The sequence below is a fragment of the Leucopleurus acutus genome (assembly GCF_964270905.1).
Source record: "Leucopleurus acutus genome assembly, chromosome: 1".
Lineage (NCBI taxonomy): Eukaryota > Metazoa > Chordata > Mammalia > Artiodactyla > Delphinidae > Leucopleurus > Leucopleurus acutus.
In genome coordinates this window covers 54,116,319-54,133,053 of record NC_139142.1, presented here as the reverse complement: position 1 = coordinate 54,133,053, position 16,735 = coordinate 54,116,319, and the positions used below count along the sequence as shown (strand labels likewise).

At 36.3% G+C, this 16,735-nt stretch overlaps 1 protein-coding gene across 1 annotated transcript in view; it reads right to left on the bottom strand.

Annotated features, from left to right (window-relative positions):
- The window catches only part of MIS18BP1 (MIS18 binding protein 1), a 59,673-nt gene that overhangs the window by 25,168 nt on the left and 17,770 nt on the right, over positions 1 to 16,735 (bottom strand). The window contains exons 6-9 of the mRNA XM_082841224.1: positions 15,570 to 15,700; positions 10,186 to 10,273; positions 7,996 to 8,153; positions 3,646 to 4,510 (exon numbers count right to left, since the gene is read on the bottom strand). Coding sequence (XP_082697350.1) covers positions 3,646 to 4,510; positions 7,996 to 8,153; positions 10,186 to 10,273; positions 15,570 to 15,700 — 1,242 coding nt within the window. The remainder of the gene's footprint in view (positions 1 to 3,645; positions 4,511 to 7,995; positions 8,154 to 10,185; positions 10,274 to 15,569; positions 15,701 to 16,735) is intronic.

Genomic DNA, 16,735 nt, shown 5'->3' with positions numbered 1-16,735 from the left:
TTCCAACAGCATTTGCTCACTTCATGACTCTGTCACATTTGGTAATTCTCACAATATTCCACACTTTTTCATCATTATTATATTTGTTATGTGATCTGTGATGCTACTCTTGTATTGTTTGGGGTGCCATGAACTGTGCAAATATAAGACAGTGAATTTAATTGATAAATGTTGTGTGTGTTCTGACTGCTCCACTGACCAGCCATTCCCATCTCTCTCTCTCTCTCCTTGAGCCTCCTTATTCTCCGAGGATGCAAGAGTATTGAAATTAGGCCAATTAATAAGCCTACAATGGCCTCTAAATGTTCAAGTGAAAGGAAGAGTTGCAAGTCTCTCACTTTAAATCAAAAGCTAGAAATGATTAAGCTTAGTGAGGAAGGCATGTCAAGAGCTGACACAGGCTGAAAGCTAGGCCTCTTGTGCCAAACAGTAAAGTTGTGAATCCAAAGGAAAAAGTACTTTAAGGAAATTAAAAGTGCTACTCTAGTGAACACACAAATGATAACAAATAGCCTTATTGCTGATATGGAGAAAGTTTAGCGATCTGGATAGAAGATCAAACCAGTCACAAGATTCTTTTAAGCCAAAGTCTAATCTAGAGCAAGGTCCTAACTTTCTTTAATTCTACGAAGGGTGAGAGACGTGAGGAAGCTTCAGATGAAAAGTCTGAAGCTAGCAGAGGTTGGCTCATGAGGTTTAATGAAAGAAGTGTCTCCATAAAAGTACAAAGTGAAGTAGCAAGTGCTAATGTAAAAGCTGCAGCAAGTTATCCAGAAGCTCTAGCTAAGATCATCAATGAAGGTGGCTACACTACACAACAGATTTTCAATGCAGACAAAACAGTCTTCTATTGGAAGAAGATGCCATCTATGACTTTTATAGCTAAGGAGGAAAAGTCAATGGCTGGCTTCAAATGACAGGGTGACTCTCTTGATACAGGCTCATGTAGCAGGGGACTTGAAGTTGAAGCCAATGCTTATTTACCATTCTGAAAACTCTAGGGTCCTTAGGTAGATTATGCTAAATCTCCTCTAACTGTGCTCTATAAATGGAACAAAGCCTGGAGGTCAGCACATCTATTTACAACAAGGTTTACTGAATCATTTTAAGACCACTGTGTAGAGCTACTGTTCAGAAAGAAAGATTCTTTTCAAAATATTACTGCTCATTTACAGTGTACCTGGTCACCCAAAAGCTCTGATGGAGATGTACAAGATTTATGTTGTTTTCAGCCTGCTAACATAACATCCATTCTGCAGCTTATGAATCAAGGAGTAATTTTGAATTTCAAGTCTTATTATTTAAGAAATATATTTCCTAAGGCTAGAGCTGCCACAGATAGTGATTCCTCTGATGGATCAAAGTAAATTGAAAACCTTCTGGAAAGGATTCACCATTAAAATGCCATTAAGAATATTCGTGATTCATGGGAAGAGGTCTATTAAAATATCAACATTCACAGGAGTTTGGAAGAAGTTGATTCCAACCCTCATGAATGACTTGGAGGAGCTAAAGACTTCAGTGGAAGAAGTCACTGCAGATGTAGTGGAAATAGCGAGAACTAGAATTAGAAGTGGAGCCTAAAGATGTGGCTGAATTGCTACAATCTCATGATAAAACTTGAACGTATGAGGAACTGGTTCTTATGGATGAGCAAAGAAAGTGATTTCATGAGATGAAATCTACTCCTGGTGAAGATGCTGTGAAGACTGTTGAAATGACAACAAAGGATTTAGAATATTACATAAACTTAGTTGATAAAGCAGCAGCAGGGTTTGAGAGGACTGACTCCAATTTTGAAAGAAGTTCTACTGTGGGTAAAATGCTATCAATATCAAGGCAAGACCCTCCAACCAGCAAAAGGATTACAACTTGCTGAGGACTCAAATGATTAGCATTTTTAAGCAATAAATTATTTTTTTAACTATGGTATATACACTGGTGTTTTTGACATAATGCTATTGCACACTTAAGAGACTACAGTAGAGTGTAAACATAATTTTCATATGCACCAGGAAACCAAAAAATTAATGTGACTTTCTTTGTTGAGATATTCACCTTCTTCCAGTAGTCCAGAATTGAACCCACAATATTGCCTAAGTATAGCTGGTAGCTTCTTAATTTAAAAAAAAATTAGATTTAAAAAAGTAGATTAAAAATCAATAATAATAAAGAGTTTAAACCTAGCTGCCTAGAAAAATTACATATTCAGAAACAGGAATGTCAGGCAAAGTGGACAGGCAGGGAAAAATAAGTTTGGTTTTTGACATATTAAGTTAGCTGTAGGTAAGATTTATGTAGAGATGTCCAGCAGGCAAAGGGAAATACAAACCTAAGTACAAGAATTCAAGACCAGAGGCACAGATTTGGAAGTCCCTTTGCAAAAAGGAAAAGTAGAACTTCGGAATGAAAAGATCACTGAGGAATACACTACTGCTAGAAAGCAAACAGCCAAAACCAAGAAGTCTGAAGAATAAGAAAACCTTCTCTGCCTGAAAATAAGATAGAGAAGGAAAATTTAGGAAATCGAGAAAGGAAGAGTACAGTGGCACAAAGATGCCTTAGGAAGAGAAGGTAGATTTGAAAATGAATTCCAAATGTTATAAAGTTGGGGGTACACAAGAGAATGGAACACTGAACGTGGAGTGTTTCTATGTTATCCTTCCCTCTTTTATCAATCATATCTTCCTTTCTTTCTACTAGATCATATCCAAGAACATACCATTATACCCTGGCATGAGTCACCTTACAAACAAGAAAGCAAGCAACTAAACATACATGTTCCCTTATCTTCACACTGTCTTCTATGACTATGCATTCTTCTGTTCCCTATCATTGCCAAATTTCTTGTGTCATCCATCTAGGTTGTCTTTACTGTCTCATTCACTCTTCATCTCTCAACTATGATCTGGCTTCCAATAGTAACTACCACACTACTGAAACTGCTTTTCAAGTCTATGTAGTTAAATCCAATTCTCATCATACCTGATTTATCAAGCAGCACTAATTAAGAAACCTTGGACAAATCACTGAATTTTTGAGACTAATTTCTCTTCTATAAATGAGGGGGTAAAGACTGTACTAAATAATCTACAAATTTGGATTCAAATTTAGGGTTTTATAATAGTAAATTTACTTATAAAATATTCCTTAAAATGTGAAGCTAAGTGAGAGAGCTGCATTTGTCTGTGTTGAAATGGTTTACCCCTGCTTTACTGAGGTATAATTGACCAAAAAACCTGTATATATTTAAAGTGTACATGTGATCATTTGACATACATATACATTGTGAAATGATTACCACAATCAAATTAATGAACACATCTGTCCCCTCACATAGTTACCCTTTCTTAGGGGGGAGGGGGAGGGGACTCTCCTGAAATATTAAATGGGAATGAAAAGAAAAGAGGGTCACTCACTTTCCTCACATGCAGGCTATAGATGGCCACAAAGAACCTATTTAGAAGTTATCTGTACTCTCCCTCTACTCCCTATATAAATTTTAATTTCTCTCCATGTGTTTTTGGATGACATCTTCCATATTAACAAATAGAAGTCATTAAATCAGCCCGTTATTGGAGTTTTTATGTTGTAAACTGTTTTGTGGCCCCTCTAGATATTTCAGAGTCAAATCTGACTACTTACCAATGAAGTTTCTGTAATTCTTTCTTATTCCATTCCTCATCCTGAATTAAACCAGGTAAACATGCTAAGGAATACCTGTTTGTCTTGCCAGATCCCATTGTCTCAATAACTGGAAGCTCATTGCTAATATCAGGTTTCTGAAGATTTTCTTTAGCAGAACATCTAGCTTTCTTTTGTTTCATATGAAGTTCATTTTCACTCTCTTCAGTTTCAGATTCAGACATCACTGGGATTGTCCTTGTTTTTCTTGTGCTTTTTCTCAAGTGAACCACTATTTCTTTGGTATTTCTTGCTCTGGTTTTCTTAACAACCCCAGCTTTCCTTCTAAATTCCTTTCCTTTTTCACTCTCTTCGTTAGACAAATCTGATGAGGACTGATGCTTGTAAAATGACACAGTTACTTGATTTTCAGTTTTCTTCAATTTTGATAACCTTGTATTTTTCTTAAAGTCAGAGGTGACTGTTTGTTCCTTTTTAGGACTAGGTATTTTTATTTTCTGGTTGACAGTGAGTAAATCACATTCACTACAACCTTCCTTGTTTTTACTTTTATGACCCACACTATACTCAAATGTACTTTCTAAAGTCTTTGTGGGTTTGCTGATTGGACTTGTAGGTTCACATAAGTTTGATTTACCTTCTTTTTGATGCTTTCGCACTGCAAAATCTGTCACTGCTTTAATGGTGCCAAAGGACAGATTATAATTCATGCATTTTTGCTCTATAATTTTTTTAGATTTGAGTGGTGTTACTAAAATATAAGGTTTCTTCTGATTAACAGCCATATATTTTCTTTCTTCATCTGAGAAAAACTGTTCCCTTGATGTCAGAATATCAACGGATACTTTGGATTCTTCAGTTCTCTCTTTAATTTCATAAGACAAAACCAAAGATCAAAATTTCAAGTTAGCTACAAACAAAATATAGAAAAAATATTTCCCAAATAAAATATACTGTTTCTTTCCCCACAAACTCCATTTTAAACACTATCGCCAAATTAATCTTCCTGAAGCACTGGTCTGTTCAGATCACTGCCCCTTCAATTGTAAACATATACTAATTTTTATACCAATCTGTCCATGACGTCTCACAATCTACTTAGTGTACACAGTTCCTCTGCCTGGTCTTCAATATAGCTCTAATCACTCACTGTACCCAAATCTGAATGATATTCTATGTCTGTTAATCCACTGCTTCTCAACTTTCATTAATGTCATTCACTCTACTTGGAAAGTTTCCTTCACTTACCACCTGCTTCAATTCTGTTCTATAACCTTCTTTATTTCTGTTTTCTAACCCACCTAACCACAAACTTTGTCTTGATTCCCTCAACTGAATGAAAGCTCTCCTTCAGATTTCCAGAATACTTTCAAATAATATCATGTTTGACAATGTGCCCTGCATTATAATTAACATACTTTTCTTATCTTTCAAATGAAAAAAATTCTTAATGGTAAGAATTTCGTCTTCATTTTTGATTTTTTTTTTTGCTGGAGTTGGTACAGTCTTTCACATACATAGGAGATGCTAAATATTTGTTAAATTTGGAAGTAAAATATTAAGAAGACATAAGGAAAACCACTAGGGTTGCTAAAACCTTACTAGGTATGTAATATATGGAACAGAAGCTATCCTGGTTTAGGAGAGTTAGGAAAACATGGAACTCCATCTGCATGGCCCCATATGCATCCCCAGCGGTGGTCACAGAGGTACATTTTTGCTGAATCCCCCAAAACTCCATGAAGCATCATGGACTAACAACCAAAGCAGAACTTGGGAATCTTTATTATACTGTGTCACTGGTTAAAGAAAGCAAATTAAAATGAGAGAAATTCTCCAATTTGAAACTTAGGAAACCAGAAGCCAAACTAATTTTAACTTTAAATTATATAATTATAAATATATACAAATTATAAATCATCACACCAATCATCATAGTGAAGTACTCCAACAACCTACACATATTATGTGCCATTTTACAAGATGAATGACAAAATGAAAGACTGATGGGTAATACTGAATGCTGGGGAAAAAAGAAGCCTCTAAATTATAGTTCATGGAGAAGTGGCACTAGACAAAAGTAATCAGGAAAGTTTCTACATGATTTCTCAATGGAATCATGTATCTTCATATTATGAAGGAAGAGTTTTCTTCTAATTCCTCATATAAACATGATTCAAATGTTCAAATGGAAATGTGAAAAATTTGAACTTTCTAATTTTGAACAAAACCTTTTTATTCTGAATATTTTTATTCACTTTATTAAATAATTTGAATAAAGATTCAGACCATTCTGGATACTTCAACCTAAGCTGTATGAAGTTAATAGTGTTAGTATTGTTTCCTCTCTACTTCTTTAAACACTTATAAATGTTCCTCACTTTCATTTCTTTTCACCTAGAAGAAATAAGATAGGAAAAAGTGCTATTAAGCTGATGGATTTAACTCAATATGAAATTTTAAACTTGCTAATGTGTAGAGAAAAGGTTCTTTAAATTCTGGTAGGCAGGATTTCAATGAAATTACTCTGAAAATCCACACTTACACAAAACTAAATTATGGTATTAAGTTCATAGAAGTCTGTACTTGAAGATGCACAATGGATGGTACTCCTTGCTCTTGAGATTATTACAGTATGGTGAGGAAGGCTGATATTATAATCATTTACAATATACTGTTAAGTATAATAACAGATATATAAAGTACTTTAAGAGCAATACTATAATATATAGATTACAGAACTAAATATACAAAACATTAGGTAAATCATTAAAATACACACACGCAATTATATCATCTTAAATTATCATTGGTTGGCACCTTTGCATAACCTCAGTTGTTTAATGTTAGATGTGGTTTTTTTTATATTTCAGTGGTTTTCTCATGGAAAGTGTAATGATAATGATAATACAAACAATAACAGCATCAAATACCACCACTCAAAATAATGTATGTGACAAGAAGACACTCACTGTCTTAATAGTTTCACAAAACAATGATCTAATCAATCACACTGGAAAAATGATACATCCAAAACAGAATACAGTAATATCTTCCCCTAAACTGAGCTTCTCAAGGAAAAGCATCTCATTTTATTCATCTCTAAGTTCCTAACAGCTAACATAGATCAAAGTTCATGGAAGATGCTTTAAAAATGTTTGTTGAATGATTTTCCTTTGGACACAGCTGGCATGTAAATTATCAAACTTTAGTCTTTTACATTTGTATTCTCAAATACTTTACCAATAATACTCACAATTTGACTCAAATTCCTGAAAAACAGTACTATAAGTGAAAGGAAGGAGTGGGGGTAGGGAGATGATAAGACCTAAGACTAAAGAAGACTAATAAATAATTCAAAGTTAGATATACTTTTAGGGATCTTTTAAATTTCAGAGTAAAAATGTATATAGCAGGTGCTGTAGCCCCAGGACTCCAGAATACTGAAGAGGTCTAGCAGAGACAACAAGCAGTATGCCTAATTCGCGAGAAATAGGATGACTTTTGATAAAATGAAGGATTGAGAAGGAACTGGATCAACAGTTAAGGAGTGAATTTTTGCTAGCTGTATGAAGCAGTCATCCACATATTTATTCCTTTCTCTGTACTACAAAGGATGAGCATAGTTTCAATGGGGGTGGGGGACAGGAAATAGGGTATGGTGGGGTGGGGAGTGACATACAGGTACATTTATATCCAGTATGGTGCTATGTTTCTGGCAGAAGCAGTCCTGAACTCTTGAAGTTCTGTAAAACTCTTCATTGTAAGATCAAGGTAGAATTGGCATAAATTTATACAACAGAGTCTAGGAATTTTACTCATTATATTATCTAGAAAGAACTATAAAAACTTTTTTTCAGCTTGGGGTTGGGTGGATGTGAGGCAGATTATAGTTTTGGTAGAGTTGACACAGAAGAGTTCTGCCAGCTACCTTCATAGCAACGGTCATTCAAAAAGACATGCCATTACCTCCATGAAAGCAAACTGGTTTTGTCTATTAACAGGAATAATAGTACAAAAATATAGGTATCTGTAATATAGGTCTGAGGTAAGCTGGCAGCCTAAATACCTTGCGTCTAGAAAACTGAAAGAACAATCATTTTTCATTGTTATGTTGATCAGTGTTCTTGGTATTCTAATTAAAAGGTATTATTTAATGAAGTAAACTGAATGCTGACTACAGGCAGTCTACATTGCAGTTTCTCCTCTTAAGCAGTGAAAAAAACCCAGGAATTTTAGGGCAGTATAAGTCAAGAACTCAATACTAAATTCACTGTAAACAATTAAACAGTGTGGAGCTCAGGTAAAAATTTACCACTATACCAACAGAGAAGAAAAGAGCAAACATACCCAAATGATCACAATCAAGGTCACAAGTTTCAGTGGCTCTTTGGAGGACTTCTGGGTTTTTTTCCCCTGCATCATTTTTCATTGATTTTCGAATGTCAGGAACAACTCTTTCAGTTTTCTGTTTTTGTCTGGCCTTTCCTCCTTTCTTTTCACAAGACCTAAAAATAAGTATAGTATTTTTCCTCTAATATTGGTTCTCAAAAAACAAAAACAAAAAACGAAACCCATAAATAATAAATGAAAGTCCCTCAGATAAAGCTTTTTTCCCCAGCATATTACCTTTAATCTTACATTATTTAAGCTTTCATGGCTTCTACCCTTTTCCTCCCACAAACAACTTAAGTATAACATCTTAATGACCTCTTAAGTTCTTCTTATCTATGCTCTTGTATTTCCCACTTAAGCTGATATTATAAGAAAATTACAGGACAAATTCTGCCAGTTGTCTGTTCTTGTAAAGTTTATTGAAACACAGCCACATTCACTTTTTTTTTTTTACATCTTTATTGGAGTATAATTGCTTTACAATGGTGTGTTAGTTTCTGCTTTATAACAAAGTGAATCAGTTATACATATACATATGTTCCCATATCTCTTCCCTCTTGAGTCTCCCTCCCTCCCACCCTCCCTATCCCACCCCTCTAGGTGGTCACAAAGCACCGAGCTGATCTCCCTGTGCTATGCGGCTGCTTCCCACTAGCTATCTATTTTACGTTTGGTAGTGTATATATGTCCATGCCTCTCTCTCGCTTTTCAGTACTATCTATGTTGCTTTTCCACTACAAAGGCAGAGTCGAGTAGCTGTGATAGAGGCAACATACCCATGAAAATACTATCTGCCCCTTTACAGAAAAAAATTGCCAGCCCCAGTTATACCTTATTACATTGTGACATGATTAGTCAACTTACACAACCTATCCCCTATGAGTTTTTAAGGGCAAGAATTAATCAAATTCAGACATCCCTCGTGGTCCAATGGTTAAGAATCCACCTGCCAAGGCAAGGGACACAGGTTCAATCCCTGGTCTGGGAAGCTCCCACATGCCGCAGAGCAACTAAGTCCGTGCACCACAACTACTGAGCCCACAAGCTGCAACTACTGAGCCTGCGGGCCACAACTACTGAAGCCTGTGCACTCTAGGGCCCGCATGCCGCAACTACTGAGGCTGCATGCTGCAACTACTGAAGCCCATGTGCCTAGAGCCCATGATCCACAACTAGAGAAGCCACCACAATGAGAAACCCACGCACCTTAACGAAGAGTAGCCCCCGCTCCCTGCAACTAGAGAAAGCCCGCGCGCAGCGACGAAAACCCAGCGCAGCCAAAAATTAAAAAAAAAAGAGTACAAAGAAAACAAACAAACAAACTAAGATTAAAAAAAAAAAAAAGTAATCAAATTCTTCTTTGTTTTCCCAAGGCTGATACAGTGTCTGCTAAGCAAATGACACTTAGTAACTACTGAGGGAATGAATGAATTAAAAAAGGACCAGGGCTTCCCTGGTGGCGCAGTGGTTGACAGTCCGCCTGCCGATGCAGAGGACATGGGTTCGTGCCCCGGTCCGGGAAGATCCCACATGCTGCGGAGCGGCTGGGTCCGTGAGCCATGGCCGCTGAGCCTGCGCATCCGGTGCCTGGAGCCTGTGCTCCGCAATGGGAGAGGCCACAACAGTGAGAGGCCTGCGTACTGCAAAAAAAAAAAAAAAAAAAAGACCAGACTTCCCTGGAGGTCCAGTGGTTATGACTCCATGCTGCAATGCAGGGTACATGGGTTTGACCCCTGGTCAGGGAACTAAGATCCCACACGCCATGTGGCGCGGCCAAATAAAATAAAATTATTAAAAAAAAAAAGATCAAGAACTTCAGACTCATGTTTAACAGCTAAATGCCTCTTAAAGGGTAAGTGATTGTGGATGACTCCTTGAAATACATCAAAGGTTTTATTTTCCTTTCAGATTTACTCCATATTACAGAAGTTCTAGTAAAGTGTTACTGCCTTCTCAAAGTCTATGATCAAAGACAGCTTCAAAACTGGCATTTCCAAAAATACAAATTAAAACCACTTTACATTGGTTACATGAGTATATACATTTGTAAAAAGCTCATCAAATTTTATTCCTAAAAGATACAGTTTATCAAATGTAAATTATACGTTAATAAAGTTTTTTTTTAAAAGTTAGAAGGTACTTTACCTTAACTGTTCTAAAAAATTATCAATGTACTCTTTCCATTTTTCTGGAAATCCAAACATAAATTTCCTTATGAGATAATTTGGGTAACCTATTTAATGATAAACAAACAAAAATTACCTGAAAGTCTAGATTTTAAAGTGATGTCATTAATTCATTAAATAATTTAAAAATATATACTTATTGCTTACTATGTGCCAGGCACTGTCATAGATACTGAGGATTCATCAGTTAACAAAACAAACAAAAATCCCTGCCTTCATGAAAACTGGCTTCTAAACAGAAAGCAAACCAATAAGTAAAACATCTCGTTTGTTAGATGGTCATCGATGCTATGGAGAAAATTATGCAGTTAAGGGGAATAGGGATACCAGTGTGTTCATTCTAAAGGAGGAGAAAGGGGGCAGGCAGCTTTTCAAAAACGGACAGAGACATTCTCACAGAAATAGCATCATTTGAGTAAAGCCCTAGGACACGAAGGAGTGAGCAATGTGGCAATATAGGATTAAAGCAGTGGAAGCAGAGGGAACAAAGTGAAAGGGTATGAAGCAAGAGTGTGCCCGGCCTGTTTGTAGAATGACAAAGAAATCAGTGTAGTTGAAGTGGAGTGAGGAGAGGCTACTCAGATAGGTAAAAGAGGTAGTTGGGGGAGATTATAAAGCCTTGGGGTCATTTTATAAACCGAGTGTTTTACTTTGGGTGAGATGGGAAGCTATAGAAAAATTCTGAGTGGAGGAGTCACAGAATTTGACTTACTTTAACAGGACTGAATTAGCTGCTATTTTGAGAACAATCTGTGGAAGTACATAGGGAGAAACAATGACACCAGTTAGGAGGTTACAGCAATGATTCAGACAAAAGATGAGGAAAGTCCAGACCACAGCGGTGCAGCAGAGGCCTGGGTTCTGGATATATCATGGAGATAATGCCAGTAGGATGTACTGACGTACTAGATGTGAGTGTGAGAGAAACTGAGGAAACTGGCTAGCCACTGGAACCATGGAAAGAGAGGAAGACTGTAGGCTATATAGATTTAAGGGAGAAGACCATGTTTTAGACATATTAACCCTGAGACACCTGTAGACATCCTAGTGGAGATGTCAAACAAGCAGACAGAAAATGAGTTGAGTGGCTCAGGGACTATTCTTCGTTACAGATAAAATTTGGCATTTGTCAAAATATGAATGAGATTTAAGCCTAAAAGAAATCAGCACAGCACTGAGTACAGAAAGAGCCGTGGTCTATCCCATCATTCAGAGGCAAAGAAGAAAGAAAAATAAGCAAAGAAACTAAGAAGGAACAGGGAATGAGGCAGTATGAAAATATGGTATTCCAGAAGCCAAGTAAAGAAAGTGTTTCAAGAAGGTAGGTGTGATTAACTGTGTCAAGTGTACACTGGATTTAGCAATGTGGGGGCCACCAGTGACTTTGATAAGGGCTGTTTTGGTGAAGAATTGAGGATTAATGCGTGATTAAAGAGAATGCAAGAAAAAATGAGAAAGAATTCAAGAGGAATTAGATCTAAGTATAACAAATCGTCTGAGCTGTTTTGCTGTAAATGAGAGCAACAGTGACTGAAAGAAGTGTGGTTAAAAGAGGGCCCCCCCTCCCAGTTTTATTGAGAAATAATTGACATACATTACAGTACAAACTTAAGGTGTACAGTATGACGGTTTGATTTACACATATTGTCAAATGATTACCACAATATGTTTAGTTAACATCTAGCATCTCATATAGATACAATAAAAAGAAAAAAGCAATTTTAAAATTTATAAATGTTATGAGATGAAGATTTAGCATCTGCACCTCTCCTTCCTTACCCTCTCCCCACATTTTTACAATAATTTTAATTATATCGAAGATTGTTTGCATTATTATAACAATGTGAATATTGTTCACTGCAGAACCTATTAGAATACTGTGATTATATGTCCTTTCCCCATGCTGTACATTTCATCACTGTGACTCATTTTGTAACTGGAAGTTTGTATCTTTTAACCTCCCTTACCTATTTCACTCATTCCCTGACCTCCCTCCCTTCTGGCAAGCATCTGTTCTCTTTATGAGTCTGTTTCTGTTTGTTCATTTGTTTTATTTTTTAGATTACACATACAAGTGAAATCATATGTTATTTGTTTTTCTCTGATTTATTTCACTTAAAATTTATTACCTTCTAGGTCCAGCCATGTTGTCACAATAGCAAGATTTCATTCTTTTTTATGGCTGAACAATATTCTTTTGTGTGTGTGTATATATATATACATATATATATATATACACACCCATCTTTTTTTATTTTAATGAATTTATTTATTTTATTTATTTATTTTTGGCTGCGTTGGGTCTTCATTGCTGCACACAGGTTTTCTCTAGTTGCAGCGAGCGGGGGCTACTCTTTGTTGTGGCAGGTGGGCTTTTCATTGCAGTGGCTTCTCTTGTTGCAGAGCACGGGCTCTAGGCACGTGGGCTTCAGTAGTTGTGGCATGTGGGCTCAGTAGTTGTGGCCTCACAGGCTCTAGAGCGTAGGTTCAGTAGTTGTGGTGCACGGGCTTAGTTGCTCCGCAGCATGTGGGATCTTCCCGGACCGGGGCTCGAACCTGTGTCCCCTGCACTGGCAAGCAGATTCTTTGCCACTGCGCCACCAGGGAAGTCCCACCACATCTTCTTTATCCATTCATCCATCTATGGACACTGAAGCTGTTTCTGTATCTTGGCCATTGTAAATAATGCTGCAATGAACATAGGGGTGCATTTGTCTTTTCAACTAGCGCTTTTGTTTTCTTTGGAAAAATACCCAGAACTGGATTGCTGGATCATATGCTAGTTATACTTTTTAATTTTTTGAGGAACTCCCATACTGTTTTTCCTAGTGGCTGTAAGGAATTTACTTTCCCACCAACACTGCATAAGGGTTCCCTTTTCTCCACATCCTCACCAACGCATGTTATTTCTTGTCTTTTGGATAATAGCCATTCTCACAGGCATGAGGTGATATCGCATTATGGTTTTGATTAGCATTTCCCTGATGATTAGTGATGTTAAGCATATTTTCATATCTGTTGGCCGTCTGTATGTCTTTTTCGGGAAAAGGGTTGTTTCTTCTTGTGATATTGAGCTGTATGAGTTCTTTGTATATTTTGGGTATTAATCCCTTATCAGTAATATAGTTCGCAAATATCTCCTCCTATTCAGTAGGTTGCCTTATTTTGTTGACAGTTTCTTTTGCTGTACAGAAGTTTTTTAGTTTGAGGTAGTCCCATCTGTTTATTTTTTGCTTTTGTTGCCCTTGCCTGAAGAGACAGATCCAGAAAAATACTAAGGCATATGTCAACGAGTTTACTGCCTGTGTTTTCTTCTAGGAGTTTTAAGGTTTCAGGTCTTACATTTAAGTCTTTAATCCATTTTGGGTTTATTTTTGTACATGGTATGAGAAAGTAGTCTAGTTTGATTCATTTGCATGTAGATATCCAGTTTTCCCAGCATCATTTATTGAAGAGGCTGTCATTTCCCCATTATATTCTTACCTCCTTTGTCATAAATTAATTGACCAAATAAGCATGGGTTCATTTCTGGGGCCTCTAATCTGTTTAGTTGATCTATGTGGCTGTTTTGGTGCCAGTATCATACTGTCTTGATTTCTGTAGCTTAGCAGTACAGTTTGAAGTCAGGGAGTGTGGTGCCTCTAGCTTTGTTTTTCATGTATTTAGGTGTTCCTATGTTGGGTGCATATATATTTACAATTGTTATATCTTTTTTTTGGATTGCTCCCTTTACCATTATGTAATGTCCTTTTTTGTGTTGTTACAAACTTTGTTTTGAATTGTTTTGTCTGATATAAGTATCGCTAACTTGGCTTTCTTTTCATTTCCATTTGCATGGAATACCTTTTTCCATCCCCTTACTTTCTATCTGCATGTGTCTTTAGATCTGAAGTGAGTCTCTTGTAGGCAGCATATATATGGGCCTTATGTTTCTATCCATTCAGCCACTCTATGTCTTTTGATTGGGACCATTTAGTCCATTTGCACTTAAAGTGACATTTAAAGTAGTTACTGCCATTTTGTTAATTGTTTTCTGGTTGCGCTAGCAGTTTTTCTGGTTGTGTTTATAGTTTTTGGTTCCTTTCTTCTTATTTTTTTTTTTTTTGCGGTACACGGGCCTCTCACTGTTGTGGCCTCTCCCGTTGCGGAGCACAGGCTCCGGACATGCAGGTTCAGTGGCCATGGCTCACGGGCCCAGGCACTCCGCGGCATGTGGGATCTTCCCAGACCAGGGCATGAACCCACGTCCCCTGCATCGGCAGGCGGACTCTTAACCACTGTGCCACCAGGGAAGCCCTCCTTTCTTCTTTTGATGGCTATCTTTAGTGTTATATTTGGATTCCTTTCTCTTTTTTTGTGTATCTATTACAGATTTTTGGTTTGTGGTTACCATGAGGTTTATATATAGCGTGTGTGTATATGTATATATATTACATAGTATATATATATATATATATATATATATATATAGTATATATATATATAATTATTTTAAGTTGATGATCTCTTAAATACAAATGCATTCTAACAACTCTGATTTCTTACTCAAAAGAGGGTTTTTTGTTTTTCTTTTTGATAGGAGAAAGAATTACTGGAGTAATATCCTTGAGTAAAAGAGGATAGGAGCTGAAGCATAAATAGGTGGACACAGACAGGAACATGGAAAGTTTGTCCACAATAAAAGCAGGTACAGATACAAGCAGGTGAGCAAATGTGACAGAGAGGTTTTCTTTTGATTGTTCCTATTGCTCAAGTCCTCTTCTTGCTCCCCTACCCACCCAGATGAGAGAGGGAGGTAGGAGATGTGTAAAAATATGAAATTGTTATCAAGGACGATGGGAGAGTGAATGGATTAGGGAGCTGTGGTAGGATACTAAGGGGCACTAAGTGACCAAAACTTGTTGCTGGTAATCATAAATTTAAGGTGGACTACTCAGATGTGTTTTTCTTCAGTCACTTTAGCTGTGTACAGGCATAGGCAGAAAATTAGATTGTATCAGGACTGGGGTTGTACCGGGCAGGTTCAACAAAGAGAGGAATTGGGGAGCTAAATTATATTCTTATAATTTATTCTTACAATTTCTCACAAACAAGGAACATTTGACTTGAATGTTTTTAAAATTACTGGACTTAAACTGTCAATAAGAGTGATTAAACCAGAGGAAAGGATCAACATACAGAACAGTTTCACATAATGTTGGCAATTTTATTTTTAATTTTTAGTTTTGATATATAATTTTAAAACACCTAGTAAAAAGCAAAAAAATGTATATCACTGTTAGATATATGGTTAATTGTTTCACTTAGTAAACTAATTCATCAATTAGTAATGACAGTTTTTACCTGCTTCTTTCATGGAAATCCGGTCTATCATTCCTTTTAATATATACATGTTGCCTGATAAAGTCCTAAGTTTGTTGTGCTTAATCCGTTCTATAATTGCATTACTGTGCCAATATATGTTAGTGATGTCTCTAGGAGAAAAAATAGCTTAGTTAAAACCAAAACATTCACATTTTACCAAGAGTCACAATGTACACATATAAGCATGTAAATTTATAACAGAATAAAAAATTTGCCCTCCAGCTACAATACTATTAATCTAGTTACAAAACATTTGAGGGCCAAATATTGCAACAGAACTCAACCTCTTGGCTAATGTGATCCTCAGAGTACCAAGAAACTGTATTGTGGCCAAACTATACCCCTAGTATAAAATATATCATTAGCAAGAAAGCAGAGCCTTCTTCATCTGGTGCTAACAACTGATGCTCAGCTTCCAAAGGATGATTTCCCTGTCCCTCTCCTCAGGGACTATACTGTGTTAGCTTTCACGCAGTTATATGGTTTGGATTATTCTAATCTTGTGTTTTTTCCCCTCACTACATAGCCAAATGTCTTTACCTTCCTCTTTGGAAAGTACCAAAAAGAGGTTCAAATTGGGAAAAAAAACTGCAGTATCAAATCACTGACCCACAAATCTACTCTTCATACTTCCTTACGTGAAACTAAGAATAAATATAAAATAGAAAAAAACAAAGTATGAAGATGTATTATGTATGTATGAAGTAAGTATTATGTAAGTATGAAGATAAATGTTGAACATTCTTTGATTCATTAGATAACTAATAAGAAACATTCTAAATATAAATGTAATAAATAAGAAAGTTAAGTTCTTTAGTTTGGTCAAATGGAATTAAATTCATACATTATACTTTAACACAATATTCTCGTCTTCTGTTCTTTCTGTCTTTATTTATTTTATTTAACAAATATTTAAATAGTACTCTAAAAGTACTGTTCTCAAAGTCTTATAAATATTAACTCATTAAATCCTCAAAATAACCCAAAAGGTAGGTCATACTGTTATTGTCATCATGCAAATGAAGAAAATGAGACTGAAAGAGGATAAGTAATTTGCCCAACTCATACAGCCAGTAAAGAGCAGTAATGGGATTCCAACAAGGGCAATCAATGCTGCCTCTGGATATTAAGGAAACGGGTGCAAG